The sequence below is a fragment of the Mustelus asterias genome, chromosome 19, assembly GCF_964213995.1.
Source record: "Mustelus asterias chromosome 19, sMusAst1.hap1.1, whole genome shotgun sequence".
NCBI lineage: Eukaryota > Metazoa > Chordata > Chondrichthyes > Carcharhiniformes > Triakidae > Mustelus > Mustelus asterias.
In genome coordinates, this window is record NC_135819.1 from 40,070,710 (window position 1) to 40,092,791 (window position 22,082).

At 46.1% G+C, this 22,082-nt stretch overlaps 1 protein-coding gene across 1 annotated transcript in view; it reads left to right on the forward strand.

Annotated features, from left to right (window-relative positions):
* The window catches only part of vwf (von Willebrand factor), a 146,311-nt gene that overhangs the window by 104,927 nt on the left and 19,302 nt on the right, over positions 1-22,082 (forward strand). The window contains exons 46-49 of the mRNA XM_078235380.1: positions 2,208-2,248; positions 7,916-8,035; positions 12,794-12,892; positions 14,488-14,616. Coding sequence (XP_078091506.1) covers positions 2,208-2,248; positions 7,916-8,035; positions 12,794-12,892; positions 14,488-14,616 — 389 coding nt within the window. The remainder of the gene's footprint in view (positions 1-2,207; positions 2,249-7,915; positions 8,036-12,793; positions 12,893-14,487; positions 14,617-22,082) is intronic.

Below are 22,082 nucleotides of genomic sequence, written 5' to 3' on the forward strand. Positions count from 1 at the left end.
AGGGACCCGGGTTCAATTCCGGCCTCGGGTCACTGTCTGTGTGGAGTTTGCACGTTCTCCCCGTGTCTGCGTGGGTTTCTTCCAGATGCTCTGGTTTCCTCCCACAGTCCAGAGATTTGGGATGTAGGTTGATTGGCCATGATAAATTGACCCTAGTGTCAGGGGATTAGCAGGGTAAATGTGAAGGGTTACAGGAATAGAGCCTGGGTGGGATTGTGGTTGGTGCAAACTCGATGGGCCGAATGGCCTCCTTCTGCACTGTAGGGATTCTATGAAGCAACTTCTGCCTGTGAAGTGCTCATTCACTGGTCACTGATCATGAGAATATAAACCTTTAACATTTACAAAGACCATGTCACTCTGCTTGGGTGTCTTGAGAGCCTTTTCCCCATCAGTATGCATGCTTTGGAGTCTGGGGAATGCGCTATCATTTGCTGCTGCTTTTCCATCGGGGAAGCAATGGAAGTGATAGCTTGGGTGAAGTACACATTAACGCCTGGGTTGCCGCACCTGCATACTGCAGGTTAACCTGTGTTTCTGATGCTCTCTGACGTAATATGAAATAAATTGGAGTTTTGTGATCACATTACCAGTTAAAGACAAGGGCCTCCCAATTGTCAATGCTATCTGCAGGTCAGATTCCAGCAGATAATAATACTGTGAAGTGGAGGCTGTTCTCATAACATTTCCAATAGGTGTACTTGGATAAAGTTAAACATGATAGCTCACCCCAGTACAAGTAAAGCTGCCTTGCATCCATAGTTTTGTCTTCTTCTTTCATGCTCATCCTCATCCAATGCCTGGGTTATGAATTACAATGTGACAATGAAAAGATGTCTCTGTAAGTGCTTACTTGTTATGAAGGTCAGTGGGAACACTTTCATTATTGCCCATTTTATACCAATGGGCTGAAAGACTATTGTGTCTTGGCAAGACAATCGACATGTACGCCCAATCAAATAATCTGGTCTTTAATGAATCTCTCGGCCATTGCACACTATAGGGACAACAGGGTGGCACAGTGATTAGCGCTGCTGCCTCATAGCGCCAGGGTTCATTTCCGGCCTCGGGTCACTGTCTGTGTGGAGTTTGCATGTTATCCTCGTGTCTGCATGGGTTTCTTCCGGTACTCCGGTTTCCAGGTGAGGTGGATTGGCCATGGTAATTTGCCCCATAGTGTCAGGTGATTAGCAGGGTAAATATGTGGGTTATGAGGATGGGGCCTAGGTGGAATTGTTGTCGGTGCAGACTCAATAGATCAAATAGCCACCTTCTGCACTGTAGGGATTCTATCTGCCCTTAGATATGGGACCTATGCTTATGATATCGGCATTTTAGATAGAAAAAAAATCATAAAAGGCTTAAAGATAGAAATAAAACCAATTCCATGAATTTAATTTGTTTTATGATTCATTCATGGGATATGGGTGTTGCTGGCGGCATGGTGACACACTGCTGCCTCACAGCGTCAGGGAGCCGGGTTCAATTCCCCGGCTCGGGTCACTGTCTGTTTGGAGTTTGCACGTTCTCCCCGTGTCTAGGTGGGTTTCCTCCGGGTGCTCCAGTTTCCTCCCAGTCCAAAGATGTGTGGGTTAGGCTGATTGCCCATGGTAAATTGCCCCTTAGTGTCAGGGGATTACCAGGGTAAATATGTGTGGCTACAGGGATTGGGACTGGGTGGGATTGTGGTTGGTGCAGACATGATGGGCCGAATGGCCTCCTTCTGCACTGATAGGGATTTTATGGCTGGGCTAGCATTTATTGCCTATCCCTGAGGGTGGTTAAGAGTCAACCACGTTGCTGTGGCTCTGGAGTCACATGTAGGCCAGACCAGGTAAGAACGGCAGATTTCCTTCCCTAAAGGACATTAGTGAACCAGACAGGTTTTTATGATAATTGACAATGGTTTCATGGTCATCAGTAGATTCTTAATTCCAGATTCTTTACTGAATTCAAATTTCACCATCTCCCGTGATGGGATTCGAACCCAGGTCCCCAGAGCATTACCCTGGATCTCTGGATTACTAGTCCAGTGACAGTACTACTAGGCCACTACCTCCACTGATATTGTAACCATGTTTGAATTGGACTAAGAACAACAAGGCATGCTTTATAACTCAGAAAATGTAGGTGAACATCATGGAAAATTCAGATTTTATTGTACCCTTTAATGATATAAATAATATTAACCAACATTTATTCTGTAGTTCCAGGAAATGTTTGCATACTGAATGGAACCAGCATTGGGGTAAGACATTGGATGGTTTTAATGCTTTATTACATTGCACTGTATGTGTTACGTAACAATCGTTATGTTTTTATTAATTGAGAATCCGTGGTGCCCATCCATAGACCTAAGTGCAGAGCAATATCTAGATGGACAAGAGTGGGGGAAGAAGGGGTTAATCAGGAAATAGTGGTTAGGCAAAGTTAAGTCAGAGTTTTAGAAGCTTGTGGATCGCAGGAGGAAAGGAAGGCTGAGGGAGGTGAAAAGGTCCACAGTTTTGAGGGGCTGGAGATTGAATAATTTGAAAGGGAAATTGTGTAAATGTTTTCAAAGCAGCAAAGACATGGAAAAGAACATTCTGTAGAGAGGAGGAGAACCTTCTTCTCACGAGGAAAGAGGCAGTGAAAATTCAGATGGAAGTCATTGATCAGACACCGATGGAAGGATCCAGAACAGAATGACCTGAACAGTGAAAAAGGGAGCAAAACTGTAAGGTTACCAGGATTTCCCTCATCTTTGACAGAAGATGTTAGTCAAACTTTTTGCGGAAGGAACAATAGAGGAAACTGTAAAGGAGGACTGGCCATGATAGAATATATAAAATGGAGGGAGAGAGAGAGCATAACAGCAGGAGAGGTGTTAGAGGGCAGAAGCAGAAAAAAAGACCCCTCCATTCACCCGAGCTAGTTGTTCCCTCTCCGAGAGTGCAAAGATTTTGCATAAAATTTATATTTATGATCTGAGAAAATTGGAAGCGTTAGGAGCAACGAAAAAGACAGTCAAACACATCATTTCAACTTCAGACACAGGGCATGTGATTTGAAAGTGGCTCAGCCCAGGTGGAGAGAGTGTGGATACGAGACCAAAAGGAAGAAGGAGTCATGATAGAAAGAACTCCTCAGCAGAGACCTTATAGAATTGATACAGACCGGGGAAATATCAAAAGGAACTGAAGAGCTTTGATATTATTGGGAAGGAAACCAATGGAATCTTGGACACATTGTTTGGATCCAGATGGAAACAAGGAACCAGGAACAATTAGAAACTCTACAAGGTGGAAGACATTCCTATTGAACAATGAGAGTGTCATGTTCATCCAGAGCCTCAAAATGAAACCAGGACCTGATTAGAAATCTTGGTCAAGGCACCAGGGAGACTCACCGTAAGAAGTCTGAGACTTTGGTTGGGGAGGGGAGATGTTAGGGAGATGTATATAGTTGGGATAAAGACTTGGCAGGAGATATAGAATAAAGAGTTATCAGGAGCACTTGGTACTGATGTAACTGCTGATGTAACTGATGCAATGTCACATGGTTAAGTAACTGGGATCTGGTGGGAAGCAGATGTAAAGTACTGAAATGTACATATCCACCTTTAAATAAATAAGACTACTTTTTAATGAAAACAGCCTAGTAACTAGGAAACCCTGGAGAGTCCCCAACTAAGTCCCGAACCCTAGACAAAACAAAGGCCTAAGTCCTGACTACTGTACCCATGTCTGGGAGCAAGTAGTTAAAAAGGGATTCTTGCACTCAATCTAAAGTCCTTCCACACCTGTCACCCCACTCCCTTAGACATTAGTGACTGCAAATAACTCAGAAACCGCCAATTTGCAGTGACAGCCAAAAATCTATTAGCAATTAATCTGAAAGTAGTTGAGGATGTTTTTAACATGTGTTCAGCTGAGTGTGTTTAAAGGCCAGCATTGAGTGCACTGTGGATCTCCAAACAAATAAAGCTGGCATTAAGTCAATTTTACAGACCGATTAGTGGCACAATCTGTCCACTCTACATTATTCCTCCAGCACTAATGCACTTACAAAAAATAATGTCCAGCATGGCTTCCACCAGAAACGTGTGCACTGTTAGGATGCCAGATCAGAAACCCCACGGTATATTCTGAAGCCAGGCTAGATCCCAACAATTGCTCTATTTTGGCACTAATATCAGGAAAGGATGCTTTGCCTCGGGGTGATCCCACTGACAAATTAGGGATCTTTATTATCAAAACAAGCTTTATGCATTTATAGATGGCACAGTGGTTAACACTGCTCCCTCCTAACGCCAGGGACCTGCGTTCAATTCCCAACTTGGGTGACTGTCTGTGCGGAGTCTGCACATTCTCCCCATGTCTGTGTGGGTTTCCTCCGGGTGCTCCGGTTTCCTCCCACAGTCCGAAAGACGTGCTGTGTTAATGTAAGCCTACTTGTGACACTAATACTTAAACTTAACAGTTTAAATATACCTCTAACAAAATGAAACAGTTTAACCCTTAACCAATGAACAATCTTTAAACATGAAAAGAAACAAACTCTTGACTTCTAACTTATTACTGTTCAGTTCCAATTAAGCAATACTTCTTTTATCAACTTAAACCCCTCTAAAAAATAGTCAGCAAATCCACGCATACTTGCTTTGATTTGGGTTAACATCCTTGGAACGCCCAGAGAGATTTTGTAGAGAGAGGGAGATAGAGAGACAGGGCGCTGCTTGTAGGCTTGTATCTTTAAACATCCTTCTCCAGCCACTGAACTCAGAAAGCTGTTTTTCTCAGCCACAAACCCATTTCAGCCCATTTCTAGTGTCAGATGACTATATGACCCTGTATATCTAACTCAACTTTCCATTACTTTAATCAAGGAAACACCCGAAGGGTCCTTTTCTTTGGTAAACAAAAGGTCATTAAGCCTTCTGCTAAATAAACATGGCGGAAAGGAGGAATTAACTTGCTTTTCAACATCTGCTGTATTCCTCCCAGACTGCGACCACTTGTAATAAGACACTGCCTCTTAAAGCAGTCCCCCTTAAATATAAAACATATATCAATACAATAGAATCATCACAGCAAATGCATGACCAGTGCTAGAACAAACTGGGTGTTAAAGAGTCCAATTTCACTACTCATCCTTCTAAGTTCTTTGGGTACTGTTAGCTTCACCTTGTGGGAGCTACTAATACTACAATAGTTTAGAATCTACATGACATTGCTGTATGTGCTGGGGCACTCAGAGTGATAGAAAACACCCTCTCCAGAGTCTAGCATCTTTCAAAATAGGGAGAAATAGTTTCTTTCTGTGACTGTCTTTATTTGGGATCTTGCTTCATTTACATCTCCATCAACTTTTATCATTTATAGGCCAATGAGCTTGATGTCAGTGATAGTGAAACTGTTGGAGAAGATTCTTAGGAATAGGATCGATACACATTTGGAACTGAATGGTCTTGTTAGCAACAGACAGCATGGTTTTGTACATGGGAAGTCATCTCTCAATAATTTAATTGAGTTTTTTGAGAAGGTGACAAAAATGATTGACTAGGGAAGGGCTGTGGGGTGTTGTCTACATGGACTTTAGTATTTGACAAGGTCCCTCACGGCAGGCTGGTGCAAAAGATTAAATCTCACGGGATCAGGGGTGAACTAGCTAGATGGATTCAGAACTGGTTTGGGCCATAGAAGACAGAGTGTAGCAGCGCAAGGGTGTTTTTCTGAATGGAGGTCTGTAACTAGTGGTGTTCTGCAGGGATCAGTGCTGGGACCTCTGCTGTTTGTAATATATATATATATATGACTTGGAAGAAAACGTAGCTGGTCTGATTAGCAAGTTTGCGGATGATACTAAGATTGGCGGAGTTGCGGATAATGATGAAGATTTTCAGGGAATAAAGATGGACTGGAAAATTGGGTGGAGAAATGGCAGATGGAATTTATTCCAGACAAATGCGAAGTGAAGTATTTTGGTAGATCCAATTCAGGTGGGAGCTATAAAATAAATGGCAGAACCATCAGGAGCATAGACACACAGAGAGATCTGGAGTACAGGTCCACAGATCCTTAAAAGCAGCAGCACAGGTGGAAAGGTAGTGAAGAAAGCATATGACATGCTTGCCTTCATCAGACGGGGCATCAAGTATAAAAGTTGGCAAATTATGTTACAGTTGTATAAAATTTTGGTTAGCCCACATTTGGAATACTGTGTCCAATTCTGGTCACCACATTACCAGAAGGACGTAGAGGCTTTGGAGAGAGTGCAGGAAAGGTTTACCAGAATGTTGCCTGGTATGGAGGGTATTAGCTACGAGGAGAGATTGAATAAACTGAGATTGTTCTCCCTGGAAAGATAGAGACGGAGGGGAGATCTGATAGAAGTTTAGAAAATTGAGAGGTGTAGATAGGGTGAACAGTTGGAAGCTTTTTCCCAGGGCAGAAATGATAATTACAAGGGGGCACAAGTTCAAGATAATAGGGGGAAAGGTTCAATGGAAATGTGTGGAGGAAATTTTTTACACAGAGCGTGGTGGGGGCCTGAAAAGCACTGCCAAGTGAGGTGGTTGAGGCAGACACGTTAACCATATTTAAGACTTATCTTGATAGGCATATGAACAAACGGGGAATAGAGGGATATAAACAGCTGGTGTAGATAGGTAAACATGATTGGCGCAGGCTTGGAGGGCCGAAGAGCCTGTTCCTGTGCTGTACTGTTCTTTGTTCTTTGTTTTGTAGTGTTAAAACATTAAAGTAAAAATGCTTCACCGGTTCTAATGACATTATATGGGTGGCACAGTGGTTAGCACTGCTGCCTCACAGTGCCAGGTTCGGTGCATTGGCCATGCTAAATTCTCCCTCAGTGTACCTGAACAGGCGCCGGAGTGTGGCGACTTGGGGATTTTCACAGTATCTTCATTGCAGTGTTAATGCAAGCCTACTTGTGACACTATAAATAAACTTTATCTTCTAGGTTAACAGAGGTGTTATTCCCACTTAAAATAAAGATCTGCTAATATAATTCTTAGTCATTTCTAGCTTCCCATTTCTTGCATTAAGATCCATGGATATTTTGGAGTGCTTACAAAACACGCCAGTATTAAATTTAGTGGAGAAATTCAGATCAAAAAAAATCACAGGAGGAAAGCTTAGCGAGCTTTATAAGTACGATCTGATAGGAAACAATGCCCTTGGAATCATCAGCAGAATTCACTTTACATTCAGATCATTGATACTTCACCTTGTGCTGACAGAGAATTTTAGTCATCACATTAATTGTGGTTAGAAATGCAGGAAGACATTCGTATTGAAGAATTAATGATTCTGATTTTATCACTGTAACATTAAATATAACGTACAGTTAATTTTCCACCCAGTAAATCTCCGCCACATTGCATTCTCCTTGGGTATTTTTATTGTAGCCTTCTATTTTTTCTTCAGCTGTCACATTGACTGCAATAGCTGGTACCAACATGAGAGTAGCTGTAAAGGTTATGGAAACCTGCAGCTGAATTAGGAAGCCATGATTAAATAAGATATGAACATACATTAAGCAATCATACTCATTAGGTTTGTGTACCGACTTTAATCAATTGAGGTGGGCCTGCTAGAATATGAACTCCCTGATTAAGGGCCAAATTGATGGGCCAGTCAGGGAGCCTCTTACTTTGTACTTAACCAGGGGTGTCAGTTCCTCTGGGACTCCTAGTGCAGACCGCTAACTGAAAGCACTCAGTATGCTGTTGTCAGACTGGTAAATAAAGGGATTTCGGTGAAGGTGAATTTAGCTACCAAGGACTTATTACAGCTTGGAAGCAAAATCAGTGATGCACCTTAAACCACCAGTGTGGTGTGCACCTATGTCTCAATACTTTGTGAGGTATTCACTGAATATTGAAAGTTATTTCACCCCTCTTCTTTTCTAGGCAGGAGAGTCTTTGAAAATAGATGACTGCACCGAGTGTCATTGTTCTGAAGAAGCTGACATGTCAAGAAACACACATTCACTCCAGTGTAGAACAGTGCGTTGCAAAGGTTGCCCTGATGTAAGATATCTTTTCAGCCATTAATTTTCATGAACCGTCTCATGATATCACCCAACTTTGGCAGCATCTTTGCATAACCTGGTTGGGGGGGGGAGGGGGGAGGGGGGGATGAGGTTGGTCATGGGGATGTAGAAACCGACTGTAAATTTTGCTGTGTCAATTAACCATTGAAGCCTTGGAAAATCCCCCCAAGAACAGGGGTCAATGTATGCGCCAAGTATAAAAGTGAAGTGTCGGCCTGGGTGTGGGTGGTCGCCATTTTGAAATGTAATTTGCTTCCAACGCGAGGAGTGGGGAGTATTTTAAATTCCCACACACTTCCACAGCTCAGTTGTATTGCCTGCTTGACCCCTTATGCCCAGGAATAAGTAACATCTGATCCCTTCAGGTTCTCACCTCTGGGAAAGTGTGTTTGATTTTTAAAATACATCATATATTTGATAATCGAATTATTGGAAAACATATTGGAACTGTCAATGAGATCACTGCGTATTTCTGAATCAATTCTGATAGACGAAACACTAGCTGGTGAGGGAAATGTGCTGCGGAGTGAACAATGTTCTTCAGGCATTATCCTCACTTGTTGGGCTGTTTATTGATCTTTTAACTTCGATCCTCATCCAGTTTATTATCAACAAATGAGGGAAAAGTTTATAACTGCCATTTCTGATATTGTTTTGAGGTGTTTCTTGCAGCCAGACGATCTCCCAAAAGCAAATTCATGGTGGCACAGTGGTTAGTGCCGCTGCCTCACAGCGCCAGGGACCTGGGTTCAATTCCGGCCTCAGGTCACTGTCTGTGTGGAGTTTGCAGGTTCTCCCCGTGTCTGCATGGGTTTTCTCCAGGTGCTCCAGTTTCCTCCCACATGCCAAAGGTGTGTGGGTTAGGTTAATTGGCCATTCTAAATTGCCCCTTAGTGACAGGGAGATTAGCAGAGTAAATACGTGAGGTTACGGGGATGGGGCCTGGGTGGGACTGTTGCCTGTGCAGGCTTGATGGGCTGAATGGCTACCTTTTGCACTGTAGGAATTCTACGCTGCAATGAAAGCTACTCATTTTGCTTTAATACAGAACAAATGCTAAGTGACCTTTAAAAAACAGATGCCCTTTAAAATAGTGCCCTCAACAGTGAGAGGAATGGAAGACAAACCAAAGTGTCAATAGACCATTTAAACAGGACACACGTTGAAAAAGTGATGAGAAATTGGTTTCAATAAATTTTAGGAAACCACATCTCAATGAAACACGGTTTAAAATATCTGAAGAGACATGTTTCAAAGCCTCACTTTGGTGTAACAGTGGTTGTAACATGGCAACAGTTCAGACAAATCTATCTGACAGTTCTACACCAAATCTACACACTCATCTGTATACAAAGACGTGGCTCGATCAGTAACTGAACACGTTGATACAGTTAAAGGATTTTAGGGGTAGATTTTGTGGAGGAGATGGCAGTAAAGTGTTAATGTCACTCTATTAACAATCCAGAGGCCTGGCCTAAGCTCAGGGTTCAAATCCAACCATGGCAGCGAGTGGAATTTAAATTCAGTTAATAAATCTTGAATATTAAGCTAGTCTCAGTAATGGTATTCGTAATAGCTATGATCAATTGTTGTCAAAGCCAATCTGGTTCACTGATGTCCTTTAGGGGAAGGGCATCCTCTCCTGGTCTGGCCTACATGTAACTCCAGACCCATAGTAATGTGACTGAATCTTAACTGCCCTCGCTTCAAAGATAATAATCAGGGATGGACGACAAATGCTGGCCTTGCCAATGACATCCACATCCCATGAAAGAATAAAGAGAAAACGATATGTATGAGTTAATACCCCATACACTGTGCTTTGTGCAATAAGGGTACGCATTGCCAATTCAGGCCATTGTGCTCTATTCAGAGCCCAAATAATTGCTTTTCTGCCTTTAAAGAGTGGAGTGTTAAAGGATTGTCATTACAGATATTTTATAATTAGCTGACTTGGTTTGATTCATACCGGCAAAATCACATTTACAGTTAGCACAGATTTGAAAACCATGCATCCATGGAACATGTCTTCATGAGTTCTACCTCAATGAATTCCGGGCTCGACATGATGTTGAACTCTTCTTTCATCTCTGTGCCCACTATTTTGGGCAAGAGTCTTCCCCCCCATTCCACAGATCCTTTCATGGGCCTCCAACATTCTGCCTCTAATTGGACACCCCTGCCAGGACAATTACTTGCCCTAGATCTTTTCATTGGGAACTGTCGACGAGACATTGGCCTTCTTAATTTTTCTCCACCCTCATCCATTCCAACCTCTCTCCCTCCGAACTTTCCACCCTTCGCTTCCTCAGGTCCAACCCTGACATTGTCATCAAACCTGCCGACAAAGGGGGCGCTGTTGCCGTCTGGCGTACTGACCTCTACCTCGCAGAGGCTGAGCGCCAACTACAACAACAACAACAACAAAGAACAATACAGCACAGGAACAGGCCCTTCGGCCCTCCAAGCCCGCGCCGCTCCCCGGTCCAGGATTGAATCCTGAATCCAGGATCCCCGCCCAATTTTCCAGCCTATCTACATCCTAATATCCTATCCACCGAGCTGTCCCTCACAGCTACGATGCTTTGTTCATCACAACCTATTAACTCACCCCCACCCCCCCATTCCAGACCATGTGATCTCCAGGGAGAGGCGAAAACCCAGAGTGAAAACCCCAGGGCCAATATGGGGAAAAGAAAATCTGGGAATTTCCTCTCCGACCCCCTGTGGCGATCGAAACGAGTCCAGGAGATCACACTGGCCCTGATCAGAAAATGCTTCCCAACCCTATTCATTTCCACTTCTGCTTTACGAACACCATCTGAATTCCCTGCCCCCGAGACAGGTTCCCAACTATCCGCAGTCTCGCTCTGTACTGGCACCAGCAAGATGATCATAGAATGAAGCCTTGAAACGAGAAACCAGGAACAATTAGCCCCCGCCGCTCCCTGGTCCAAACTAGACCACTCTTTTGTATCCCTCCATTCCCACTCCGTTCATATAGCTGTCTAGATAAGTCTTAAATGTTCCCAGTGTGTCCGCCTCCACCACCTTGCCCGGCAACACATTCCAGGCCCCCACGACCCTCTGTGTAAAATATGTCCTTCTGATATCTGTGTTAAACCTCCCCCACTTCACCTTGAACCTATGACCCCTTGTGAACGTCACCACCGACCCGGGGAAAAGCTTCCCACCGTTCACCCTATCTATGCCTTTCATAATTTTATACACCTCTATTAAGCCTCCCCTCATCCTCCGTCTTTCCAAGGAGAACAACCCCAGTTTCCCCAATCTCTCCTCATAACCAAGCCCCTCCATACCAGGCAACCTCCTGGTAAACCTCCTCTGTACTCTCTCCAAAGCCTCCACGTCCTTCTGGTAGTGTGGCGACCAGAACTGGACGCAGTATTCCAAATGCTCTCAGATACTTTCTCCTACCTCCCCCTGGACCATGGCCACACCATTGAAAATCAAGCCATTATCTCTAACATCATCACTGACCTCATTTCCTCCGGATGCCTTCCCCCCCACAGCTTCCAATCTCATAGTCTCCCAACCCCGGACAGCCCGCTTCTACCTACTTCCCAAAATCCACAAAAAGGACCGTCCTGGTAGGCCCATTGTGTCAGCATGCTCCTGCCCACCAAACTTATTACCTCTTACCTTGACTCCATCCTCACTCCCCTGGTCCATTCCCTCCCCACCTACATCCGGGAGTCCTCCAGCTTCCGGTTCGTAGGCCCTACCTGCCTCCTATCACCATGGATGTGCAATCTCTCCACACCTCCATACCACGCCAGGACGGCCTGAAAGCTCTTCACTTCTTTCTTGAAAAGAAGCTTGAACAATTCCCATCCACCACCACTCTCCTCCGCCTGGCTGAACTCGTTCTATCTCTCGACCACTTCTCCTTTAACTCATTCCATTTTCTCCAAATCAAAGGAGTAACAATGGGTACCTGCATGGGTCCTAGCAACACTTGTCTTTTTATGGGGTATGTGGAACATTCCTTGTTCCAGGCCTACCCAGGTCCCCTCCCACAACTCCTTTACTAGTACATCGATTACTATTTTGGTGCGGCTTCATGCTGTCATCCGGACCTGGAAAAATTCATCAACTTTGCTTCCAGTTTCCACCCCCCCATCGCCTTCACCTGGTCCATCTCAGACACTTCAGACACTTTGGCCATTCACACTTTTGATTCTCTCTATGGGCTGCTATTAGCAGCCTTTCCCCTGGTTTTTGTGGCTATGACTCATCTTTCATTCCCTCCCCCTGCAGTATAAATATCTCTCACTTTCTACGCCTTTTAGCTTTGGCAAAGGGTCATCTGGCCTCGAAATGTCAGTTCTTTACTCTCCTTACAGATGCTGCCAGACCTGCTGAGATTTTCCAGCATTTTCTCTTTTGATGTCCGAATGAGTACTGTGAATCAAGCATTTTACCTGCTATTTTGAATTGAATATAGAGATTAAAATGTCTAATGTGCTCTTTTAATTCTATGACAACAACACACTATTCACAAAGATTTGTTCTTTCGTTTTACCCTTACTGGAGTTCCAATTAAATATAAGGTATATGCTGATATGTGGTGATCAATGAGAGCAATGGTCACTGCTTTCCGATAGTGATACTGGAAAACATTGCAAGCAAAATAGGTTTGGGCTTCAGCAGTGACGCTTGAAACAACATTTCTCTGCCGTGTTCTGATCCTGCATTTTGCTCTTTGTTGCAGGGATACATGGCGAAGAAAGAAAAAGGTTCTTGTTGTGGGTTGTGCCTGGCCACAAGGTGCATCATCAGCCTGGCGAATGGGACAGGGATTATGTTGAAGGTTAGTATCGGTAAATATGATTTAGATGCTTAGTGCAACAAGCTCCTCACTGTAAGTCTAAGATACCATCTCCGGCTCAGTGGTAGCACCTCCAGCAGTGAGTCCAGAAGGTTGTGGGTTCAAGCCCCACTCTGAGCTTCTGTACTTCAGTTAAGTACTTGGACAATGTTTGTCTCTCAAATTGGATGTTTGGCCAAGAGTTAACTCAGCCTAGTCTTTCCTGTGGCTGTAAAATATAATCCCATGACACAATTTGAAGAAGACTGGAATGCTCCTGTTATCCTCATCAGTATTGACCTCTCAACCAACTTCACTAAGAACAAACTTGCTCACTATTTACCTCACTGCCACCTGAGGGACCTTGTTGAGCATAAATTGGCTCCTACCTTTGTTATGAGTTGTGATGTAATGAAGGAATTAATATACCTCATTTTTACTGCTTCAGGCATTTTATGTTTAATTAAACATAAAGCATCAGAAACAAACATTTTAATGTTGAGTTTATGTTTATTTATTAGTGTCACAAGTAGGCTGACATTAACACTGCAATGAAGTTACTGTGAAAATCCCCTCGTCCCCACACTCCGGCGCCCGTTCAGATACACTGAAGGAGAATTTAGCATGGCCAATGCATCTAACCAGCACGTCTTTCGGACTGTGGGAGGAAACTCACGCAGACACGGAAAGAACGTGCAAACTCCACACAGACAGTGACCGAAGCCGGAATTGAACCTGGGCCCCAGGTGCTGTGAGGCAACTGTGCTAACCACTGTGCCCTGTGTCATTAGTCTTGTAAATGTATTTTGTAAAGGATGATAACTCTTTGGGACATCTTGAAAGGCCCTATCAAATTCTAAGATCTTTCTTTCTCTTTCTTCTCCTTTCTTTACGCCATAGTAAGTCATCTAAGATACAATTATGAACACACAAACATACGGATTAGGACATTTGGAGACCCTTTTTTTAAACTGTGTCCCCTAGTTTTAGTCTCTCCCACAAGGGGAAACATCCTTTCATCATCCACCCTGTCAAGTCCTCCCAGGATCTTAGATGATTCAATAAGATCACTTCTCATTCTTCTAAACTCCAATGGACACAGGACCAACCTGTCCAATCTTTTCTTCATGAGCTAAGTGCCCCCTCTTCCTAGGTATTACTTAAGTGACCCTCCTCTGAACTACTTCTAATGCATTTATATCCTTTCTTAAATAAGGAGACCAAAACTGCGCACAATAGTCTAGATGTAGTCAATCATGATTGAAAGGCGGACCGGACTCGATGGGCTGAATGGCCTGATCCTACTCCTACATCTTATGAACCTATGAACACGCACCAATGCCCTGTATAACTGTAGCAAAACACTTATAATTCTTTTATATTCCATTTCCACTTACAAAACAACATTCCATTTGCCTTCCTAATCATTTCCTGTACCTTGAATATTATTAACATTTGCTGTTTCAATAAAATTACTTCAAAAACAAATTCCTCATTTCAGAAATACTTCCTTGCATTGTATAATTAGTAAGCCTGAGCAGCTTTGCTAGCAGGTTTTGGATAACTATGTATATAAAAGGAACATTTTGTTTTAACAGGCAGATGAAAGTTTGCACGATAACTGTGACTCCTACAGATGTAAAGTGAATGAGAGAGGGGAGTTTTCGTCTGAAAAGCGGACAACGCTTTGCACTCCGTTTGACAAGGACGAATGTAAAACTGGAGGGGTGAGAGCTCACCGTGTTCAATTTTTTTCTAATGATAGACTTCTGTTAAATTAAAGGCTATGCATTCTTTAACCGTAGAATCCCTACAGTGCAGAATGAGGCCACTCAGCCCATCGAGCCTGCACCAACAACAATCCCATCCAGTCCCTATCGCCATAACCCCACATATCTACCCTGCTAATCCCCTTACACTAGAGGGGAATTTAGCATTTAGGCCAATCCACCTAACCTACATATCTTTGGACTGTGGGAGGAAACTGAAGCACCTGGACGAAACCCATGCAGATGCAGGGAGAACGTGCAAACTCCACACAGACAGTCACCTAGGTCAGAATTGAACCCAGGTCCCTGGCGCTGTGAGGCAGCAGTTTTTAATGATAGTGTTGTTGCTAGCTCACAGGATCACTAAATAAGCACAATTGAAGGAGGTCACTTTGACCATTTAGCAAAGCCACAGCCTCTTCCAGTGGTTTATTACATGGTTCTAAGGATTTAATCCCCAGTATCCTGTTGATTCTACTGTTGTCAACATTTACAGTGAATAAAAGCTTCCTCCCATCAGCTTTAATCCTGCAACATTTACTAATTTGCCTTTCTGGCAAAACATTCTATTTCCTTTTGACTTAGCTCAGGTTATTTTTACTTTGTTGCTGTGTTGTTATTGTTGTTGCATCAAAAAGGCTCCATGCACAATGGGGAAGCGATAAAACCCTGAAAAGGGTTTTAGATGCTATTTGCTGCTCTGAATGTAGCCTCTGCTCTGAAGTGTCTGCCTCTGACCATCCAGCGAGCAAGGAAGACATTCTTCAGCCATCACAGCATCCACTCCTTCCAACCCTGACTGGTAGGAGGGTGACACAAGGGCCAGAAGGTAGTTGGGGACATGAATCTGCCAGCTTAGGCTGGCATAGAGAGTGCTGCAGAGCTGAGGAAGGAGTGCAGTTTTTGCCCTGACGAGTAATTGTCGAGAATCCTTCTAACCACAGTTTTATGAAGGCATGGCTGAAATGCGTCTTCATTGGTGCCACCTTTGGAGTCCAGCCTTAATTTGTAGCTGGAGGCAAGGAAATTTATTTGAGGTAAGCATTTCTATCTTTCCCTCTTCTGCCCATCCCACCCCCACAACTTTCATTGGGGCTGAGATTTTGGTTTTTGGGTGAAATAGTGACTCTAAACATCCCCAAAGAGCAGCAAGGATTCACAGGCACTGTGGGGACTTGGGCACCCAAGAACAACCAAGAGATGTCCATTGTCCCAAACAAGTGAACCTTGTAAATGCCAGTAAGGCCTTTCCCAGTCTATTTGCAGGGATAGTGGCCTGAAGAATTTCCAGCTTCAGTCCTAAAAAGGAATGAAACCAGACAGACCATCAGCATTGACCTAGACATTGGAAACGACAACAGCAAACCCAGCCCTGTGAACCCTGCAAAGTCTTCCTTACTAACACTTGGGGAATTGTGCCAATATTTGGAGAGCTGTCTCACCGCCTAGTTAAACAACAGGCAGAAGTAGTCATACTCACAGAATGATACCTTACGGCCAATGTCCCAGACACCATCATCACCATCCCTGGATATGTCCTGCCCCACTGACAAGACAGACCCAGCAAAGGTAGCGGCACAGTGGTATGAAGTTGGGAGGGAGCTGCTCTGGGATTCCTCAATATCAACACTGAGCCCCATCAAGGCAAACACGGGCAACAAAATCTCCTACTGATTACCATCTACAGTTGAACACCACTTGAAGAAACACTGAGAGTGGCAAGGGAACAGAATGGACTCTGGATCGGGTCTTCAATGTCCATCACCAAGAGTGACTCAGTAGCACCATTACTGATCTAGCTGACCGAGTACCCAAAGGACAGTGCTGCTAGATTGGGTCTGCAGCAGCTGGTGAGGAAACCAACAAGAGGAGAAAACCCTACTTGACCTCATCCTCACCAGTCTACCTATCATAGATGCATCTGTCCATGGCAATATTGGTAGGAGCGAGTACCATATAACCCTTCTGTAGATGAAATCCCATTGTCACGTTACAGGTGTCCTCCATTGTGTTCTGTGGCATAGACACTATGCAAAATGGAATAGAATTTGAACTGAGGTAACAACTCAAAAATGGGCATCCATGAGGTGCTGTGGACAGCAGAATTGTACACAATCACAATCTGTAACTACATGATCCGGTATTTCTCCAACTTTACCATTACCATCAAGCTTGGGACATAAGAACATAAGAACATAAGAAATAGGAGCAGGAGTAGGCCATCTAGCCCCTCGAGCCTGCCCCGCCATTCAATAAGATCATGGCTGATCTGAAGTGGATCAGTTCCACTTACCCGTCTGATCCCTATACCCCTAATTCCCTTACCGATCAGGAATCAGGGACCAACCATGTTCAGCAAAGATTACAGGAGGGCATGTCAGGAGCAGTAGCAGGCATACAACAAAATGAGGTGTCAACCTGGTGAAGCTACAATACAGGACTACTTGTGTGCCAAATACTGAAAGTAGCCTGACTTTACACACTACCCTGACCTGAAGCTATATCGCTGTTCCTTCACTGTCGCTGAGTCAAAATCCTGGATCCCTAACAGCACTGTGGGTGCTCCTTCAACACATGGGGCCAGATTTTACCATCACATTGCCATGTTTTCAGGTGCGAAAACTTGGTAAAATCAAGCATGTGGCGAGTAGTGCAATCCTCCGTGCCGGTTCCCCCTTTACCAAGGCCCGAAAATGGACGCGATTGGGACCGCGCCCGAAATGGACGTGACGGCCATTTAAATGCATTTGAGTGATTGAGCTCAACAATCCCACAACAAATGGATCAGATCTAAGCTCTGCAGTCCAACCACATCGTGAAGGTGGTGGACAATTAAACAATTCATTGGAGGAGGAGACTCCACAGATGTCCCCATGCTCAGTGATTGTGGAGCCCAGCACACTAGTTCAAAATAAAATGCTGAGGCTTTTGCAGCCATCTTCAGCCAAAAGTGTGAAGTGGATGATCCATCTCGGCCTACTCCTGAGGCCCTCAGTTTCAAAGTTGCCAATCTTCAGCCAATTCAATTTACTCCACATGATATCAAGAAGTGGCTGAAGGCACTGGTTCCTGCAAATGCTATGGGCCCTGACAGTATTCCAGCTATAGTACTAAAGACTTGTGCTCCAGAACTAGCTGTGCCCTGAGCCAAGCTGTTCCAATACAGCTGCAACACCTATGACCTCTATCACCTTGAAGGACAAGGGCAGCAGATACATGGAACGCACCACCACTAGCAAGTACCCTGGAAGTTCCCTTCCAGGGCACACACTACCCTGACCTGAAGCTATATCGCTGTTCCTTCACTGTCGCTGAGTCAAAATCCTGGATCCCTAACAGCACTGTGGGTGTTCCTTCAACACATGGGGCCAGATTTTACCATCACATTGCCATGTTTTCAGGTGCGAAAACTTGGTAAAGTCAGGCATGTGGCGAGTAGCGCGATCCTTCGTGCCGGTTCCCCCTTTACCAAGGCCCGAAAATGGACGCGATCGGGACCGCGCCCGAAATGGGCGCAATGGCCATTTACATGCATTTGAATGCATTTAAATTGAATTAATGGGCTGCACACCCAACTTTACCAGCACTTCCCCCTTTACCACCACGTTCGTCAATCAGGAATCGGCCCGAAACAGACATGCTCCATAAAAGTCCGATTCGGGCGTTCCATCAGTGAGGGTTAGTGAGGAGGTAAGTGCCGAGCGTCCGATGGCTCTCTGCTGCTTACGGATGTCCTTTCACCGTGGCCATTTTCTGTCTTGGGTCGGTGGCGGCTCTGCGAGTGTGTGGGGGGGGTGGGGCTGTTGTTCAGGAAGGTCTCTGATGTCCGACTTGCAGCACAGACCTGGGTCTCAGCACTGACCTCGGGTCTTGTGGATGCTGCTGGGTCCTAGTGCACTCAGCTCACTTCCAGCTGAAGGATGTGCACAAAGCCCTTGCAAATTGCACTGCTGCAGCTCTCAACTTTTCAAGGAGCTGTAATAGTGGCTGGGGGAATTGGGGGGGTTGTGATTGTGGGGAGCTTGTGGCTGGGGGAATTGGGGGGGCTGTGATTGTGGGGAGCATGTGGCTGGGGGAATTGGGGGGGCTGTGATTGTGGGGAGCCTGTGGCTGGAGGAATTGGGGGGCTGTGATTGTGGGGAGCATGTGACTGGGGGAATTGGGGGGGCTGTGATTGTGGGGAGTATGTGGCTGGGATAATTGGGGGGGGGATGTGATTGTGGGGAGCATGTGGCTGGGATAATTGGGAGGGGCTGTGATTGTGGGGAGCATGTGGCTGGGGGAATGGGCAGTATGGACAGTGACTGTTGATGGGCTAGGGGCAAGCAGCGTTCCTTAACCTCTACATATGTTCCTCTCCATCTCTCCACCCCCCTATCCCCTCAGAGTGACGAGATGGCTTTTGCGCTACAACTGATCAATCTTGCTGTTCTTTTGGTTGCTGCTGGAGCTGAGGAGGAGAAGCTGGAGGAAGAATTGCAGCACAGGAGGCCCAGGCCTTACCACTTGCAGGAGTAGAGGGAGACGTCCACTAGAGGCAGAAGGTGGCTGCCCAGGGGGGGGCAGCACAGGAGTTTTAAAGTTTATTTATTAGTGTCACAAGTAGGCTTACATTAACACTGCAATGAAGCTACTGTGAAAATCCCATAGTCACCACACTCTGGCGCCTGTTCGTGTACACTGAGGGAGAATTTAGCATGGCCAATGCACCTAACCAGCACATCCTTCGGACTGTGGGAGGAAACCGGAGCACCCGGAGGAAACCCATGCAAAGAATGTGCAAACTCCACACACACAATGATCCAACCCGAGAATCGAACCTGGGTCCCTGGCACTGTGAGGTAGCAGTGCTAACCATTGTGCCACCGTGCCGCCCTTAAGAAGGAGGGAGCAGAGACCCCGGCAGTTCTGTGCACGAGTGTTATTTGAACAGATGTTGGACACCGTGTGCCGCCGACCTCTCCGCTTCCGTAAGGAGACAGTGCAACATCTGTGCAACCTGTTGCAGGACCCGGCACCTAGAGGCAGCGGGGGGCACCCATTCTCGGTGGCAGTCAAATTGACGGCCGCTCTGAACTTTTATGTGACTGGCTCCTTCCAGACCCTGAGCGGAGAAATGCCTATGGCATTTCCCAGTCAGCTGTGCAGACCTGTGTCAAGCAGCTCACAGAAGCCCTGTATGCCCGAGCTGGGCAGTACATCAAATTTAACCTGGACCAGGCCCATCAGGAAGCCCGGGCTGCAGGGTTCGTGGCCATTGTGGGGATGCCTAATGTACAGGGGGCCATCGACTTCATCCACGTCGCTCTCAAGGTCCTCCTACAGAATCCACGGAGATTCATCAACAGAAAGGGGTTCTACTCCCTGATTGTTAAACTGGAGTGTGACCATAACATGAACATTATGCTCATCTGTGCAAGACACCCATGAAACTGTGCACGACAGTTTCATTATCAGGAGCTCGGACATCCCAGAGGCATTTGAGGAGGAGCCCAGGCTGCGAGGGTGGCTCCTGGGTAATATGGGTTACCCCCTTCAGACCTGGCTGATGATGCCTGTGCGGAGGCCTGTGGCTGAGGCACAGACTCGTTATACTGAGGCCCATGTACCACACGCGCAATGGTGGAGAGGTGCATTGAGCTCCTCAAAATACGATTCCAGTGCCTGGACCGCTCTGGCGGGGCCCTACAATACAGCCCTGTGATCTCTTCCTGCATTGTGGTTGCTGTGCCTTGCACAAATCTGGCTCTGCAGAGAAGTGACATATTGGAGGAGGAAGAGATGGAGGCCGACCAGTCAGGCGTCGCTGGGCAGGATGACCAACAGGAGGAGGAGGAAGAAGAGGAAGAGCATGCCGAGGAACACCACCCAGGCACTCAGAGCTGGCAGCTCAAATGAGGCATGTGAGGGTGGCAAGGGAGGCCTTGATCACCAGGCAGTTCATTCGCTAGGGGTTTGTGTCTGTGGGTTTCATCCCCCCTCTCCCAGAATTCCTTCTATCTCCTGCAACATTGTCACATCAGAGTGGTGGGCCTGGGTACTCTGTGTTAGCGAGTTTCTTTGGCAGGCAGGAGGGTGATGACGACTCGCTCAACTCGCTCGCTGCACCATTATGATGATGCCCTGGTGCAAACTAGTCTGACTCCTACCTGATCTCCGCATGCACGCTAGCACGTGGGCCCACGTCTGTGTTGTGGGTAAGGGATCTGAAACCCCCATACAGGGCCCTGGGGTGAGTGGGGTGGGGGACAGGAGGGAATCGCTCGTGGAGTCAAGGGAAGCAATGCCTTCCTTTTCTCAGTGACACAGCATTGAGGGGCCTCCCCAACTGACATCAACATGAAGCACCCCTCCAGCGATCATCAATGGAAGAGGATTCCTATTCGAGACAAATCTGAGACAAATTAGTCACAGGTGGGTGGTGAAAAAACATTTAATTGCTATAAAGGTGTTTAAATAAGACGTTCTAATGTAAAAACCTCTGAACAGAAAACATTAGGATGCTTAAATATCTTTCTAACTAGTGCAGCCTTTCACCCGTGCCATCCCAGTGCAACTACAACTTCCTAACCTTACGTGGCCTACCACTACGTCTCAGTGACTCCCCAGAATGTACATCAGAGGTGGAGGGGCCAGCTGCCTACCTCACCCCGTGACCTGTGATGCGCGTGGTGGGTATCCTCTGGAGACCCTGGACCTTGAGGGCCCTGGCCTGCCTCCAGGTGTCTGAAATGTTTCCATGACACCCTCCTCATCCTGCTACCCCTGAGATGCCCTGGTATCAGGAAGGGGGGAGTCAGAAGGTGTAGCCACAGCCACGGTCTCCTGGCTGGAGGGCCTCGGCATGGGCTCGAGCCCTTCCTCCTCCCTTGGGGCTTCTGTGGGCCCCTGGGTCACTCCATGGGATGGCGGTGCTTCTGCAATGAGCTCCAGAAGCTCCGGCATCACCTGGCACTGCCAGTCCTGGAGGCAATAGCTGGTCAATCTGAAATCTTTGGGACTCCTCCCAACAGGTTCGCAGTTGGTCCAGTGTGGCATCAGCCCCTCCTGCATTCCCTGGCTCTGTTGCTGCATCTCCAGCAGCTGAGGGAGAAGTGATCTCAGTGGACCAGCGTGTAGCCTGGGGCCAGCTGAGTCCTCACCTCCGGCAGGCCCCCCGCATGCCAGAGGCCTCGGACGTTCCCTCCTCCACCTGCTATACATTATCAGATGTGTTGTGCTCACCAGAGAGTGACCCAGAAGCCCCACCACTAACTGGACCCACCGATGTGTCAGTATCTGGGATGGTGAGTTGTGAGGTGGAAGCTGATGCCAAAACGGTGCCACCCTCGAAGGTCCCTTCACCCATATCCTCCAAGGACTCATCCGAGCTGTCTGGGCCGGATGGGTGGGAGCTGCAGTACGGGCCTGTAGTCCAGAAGGCA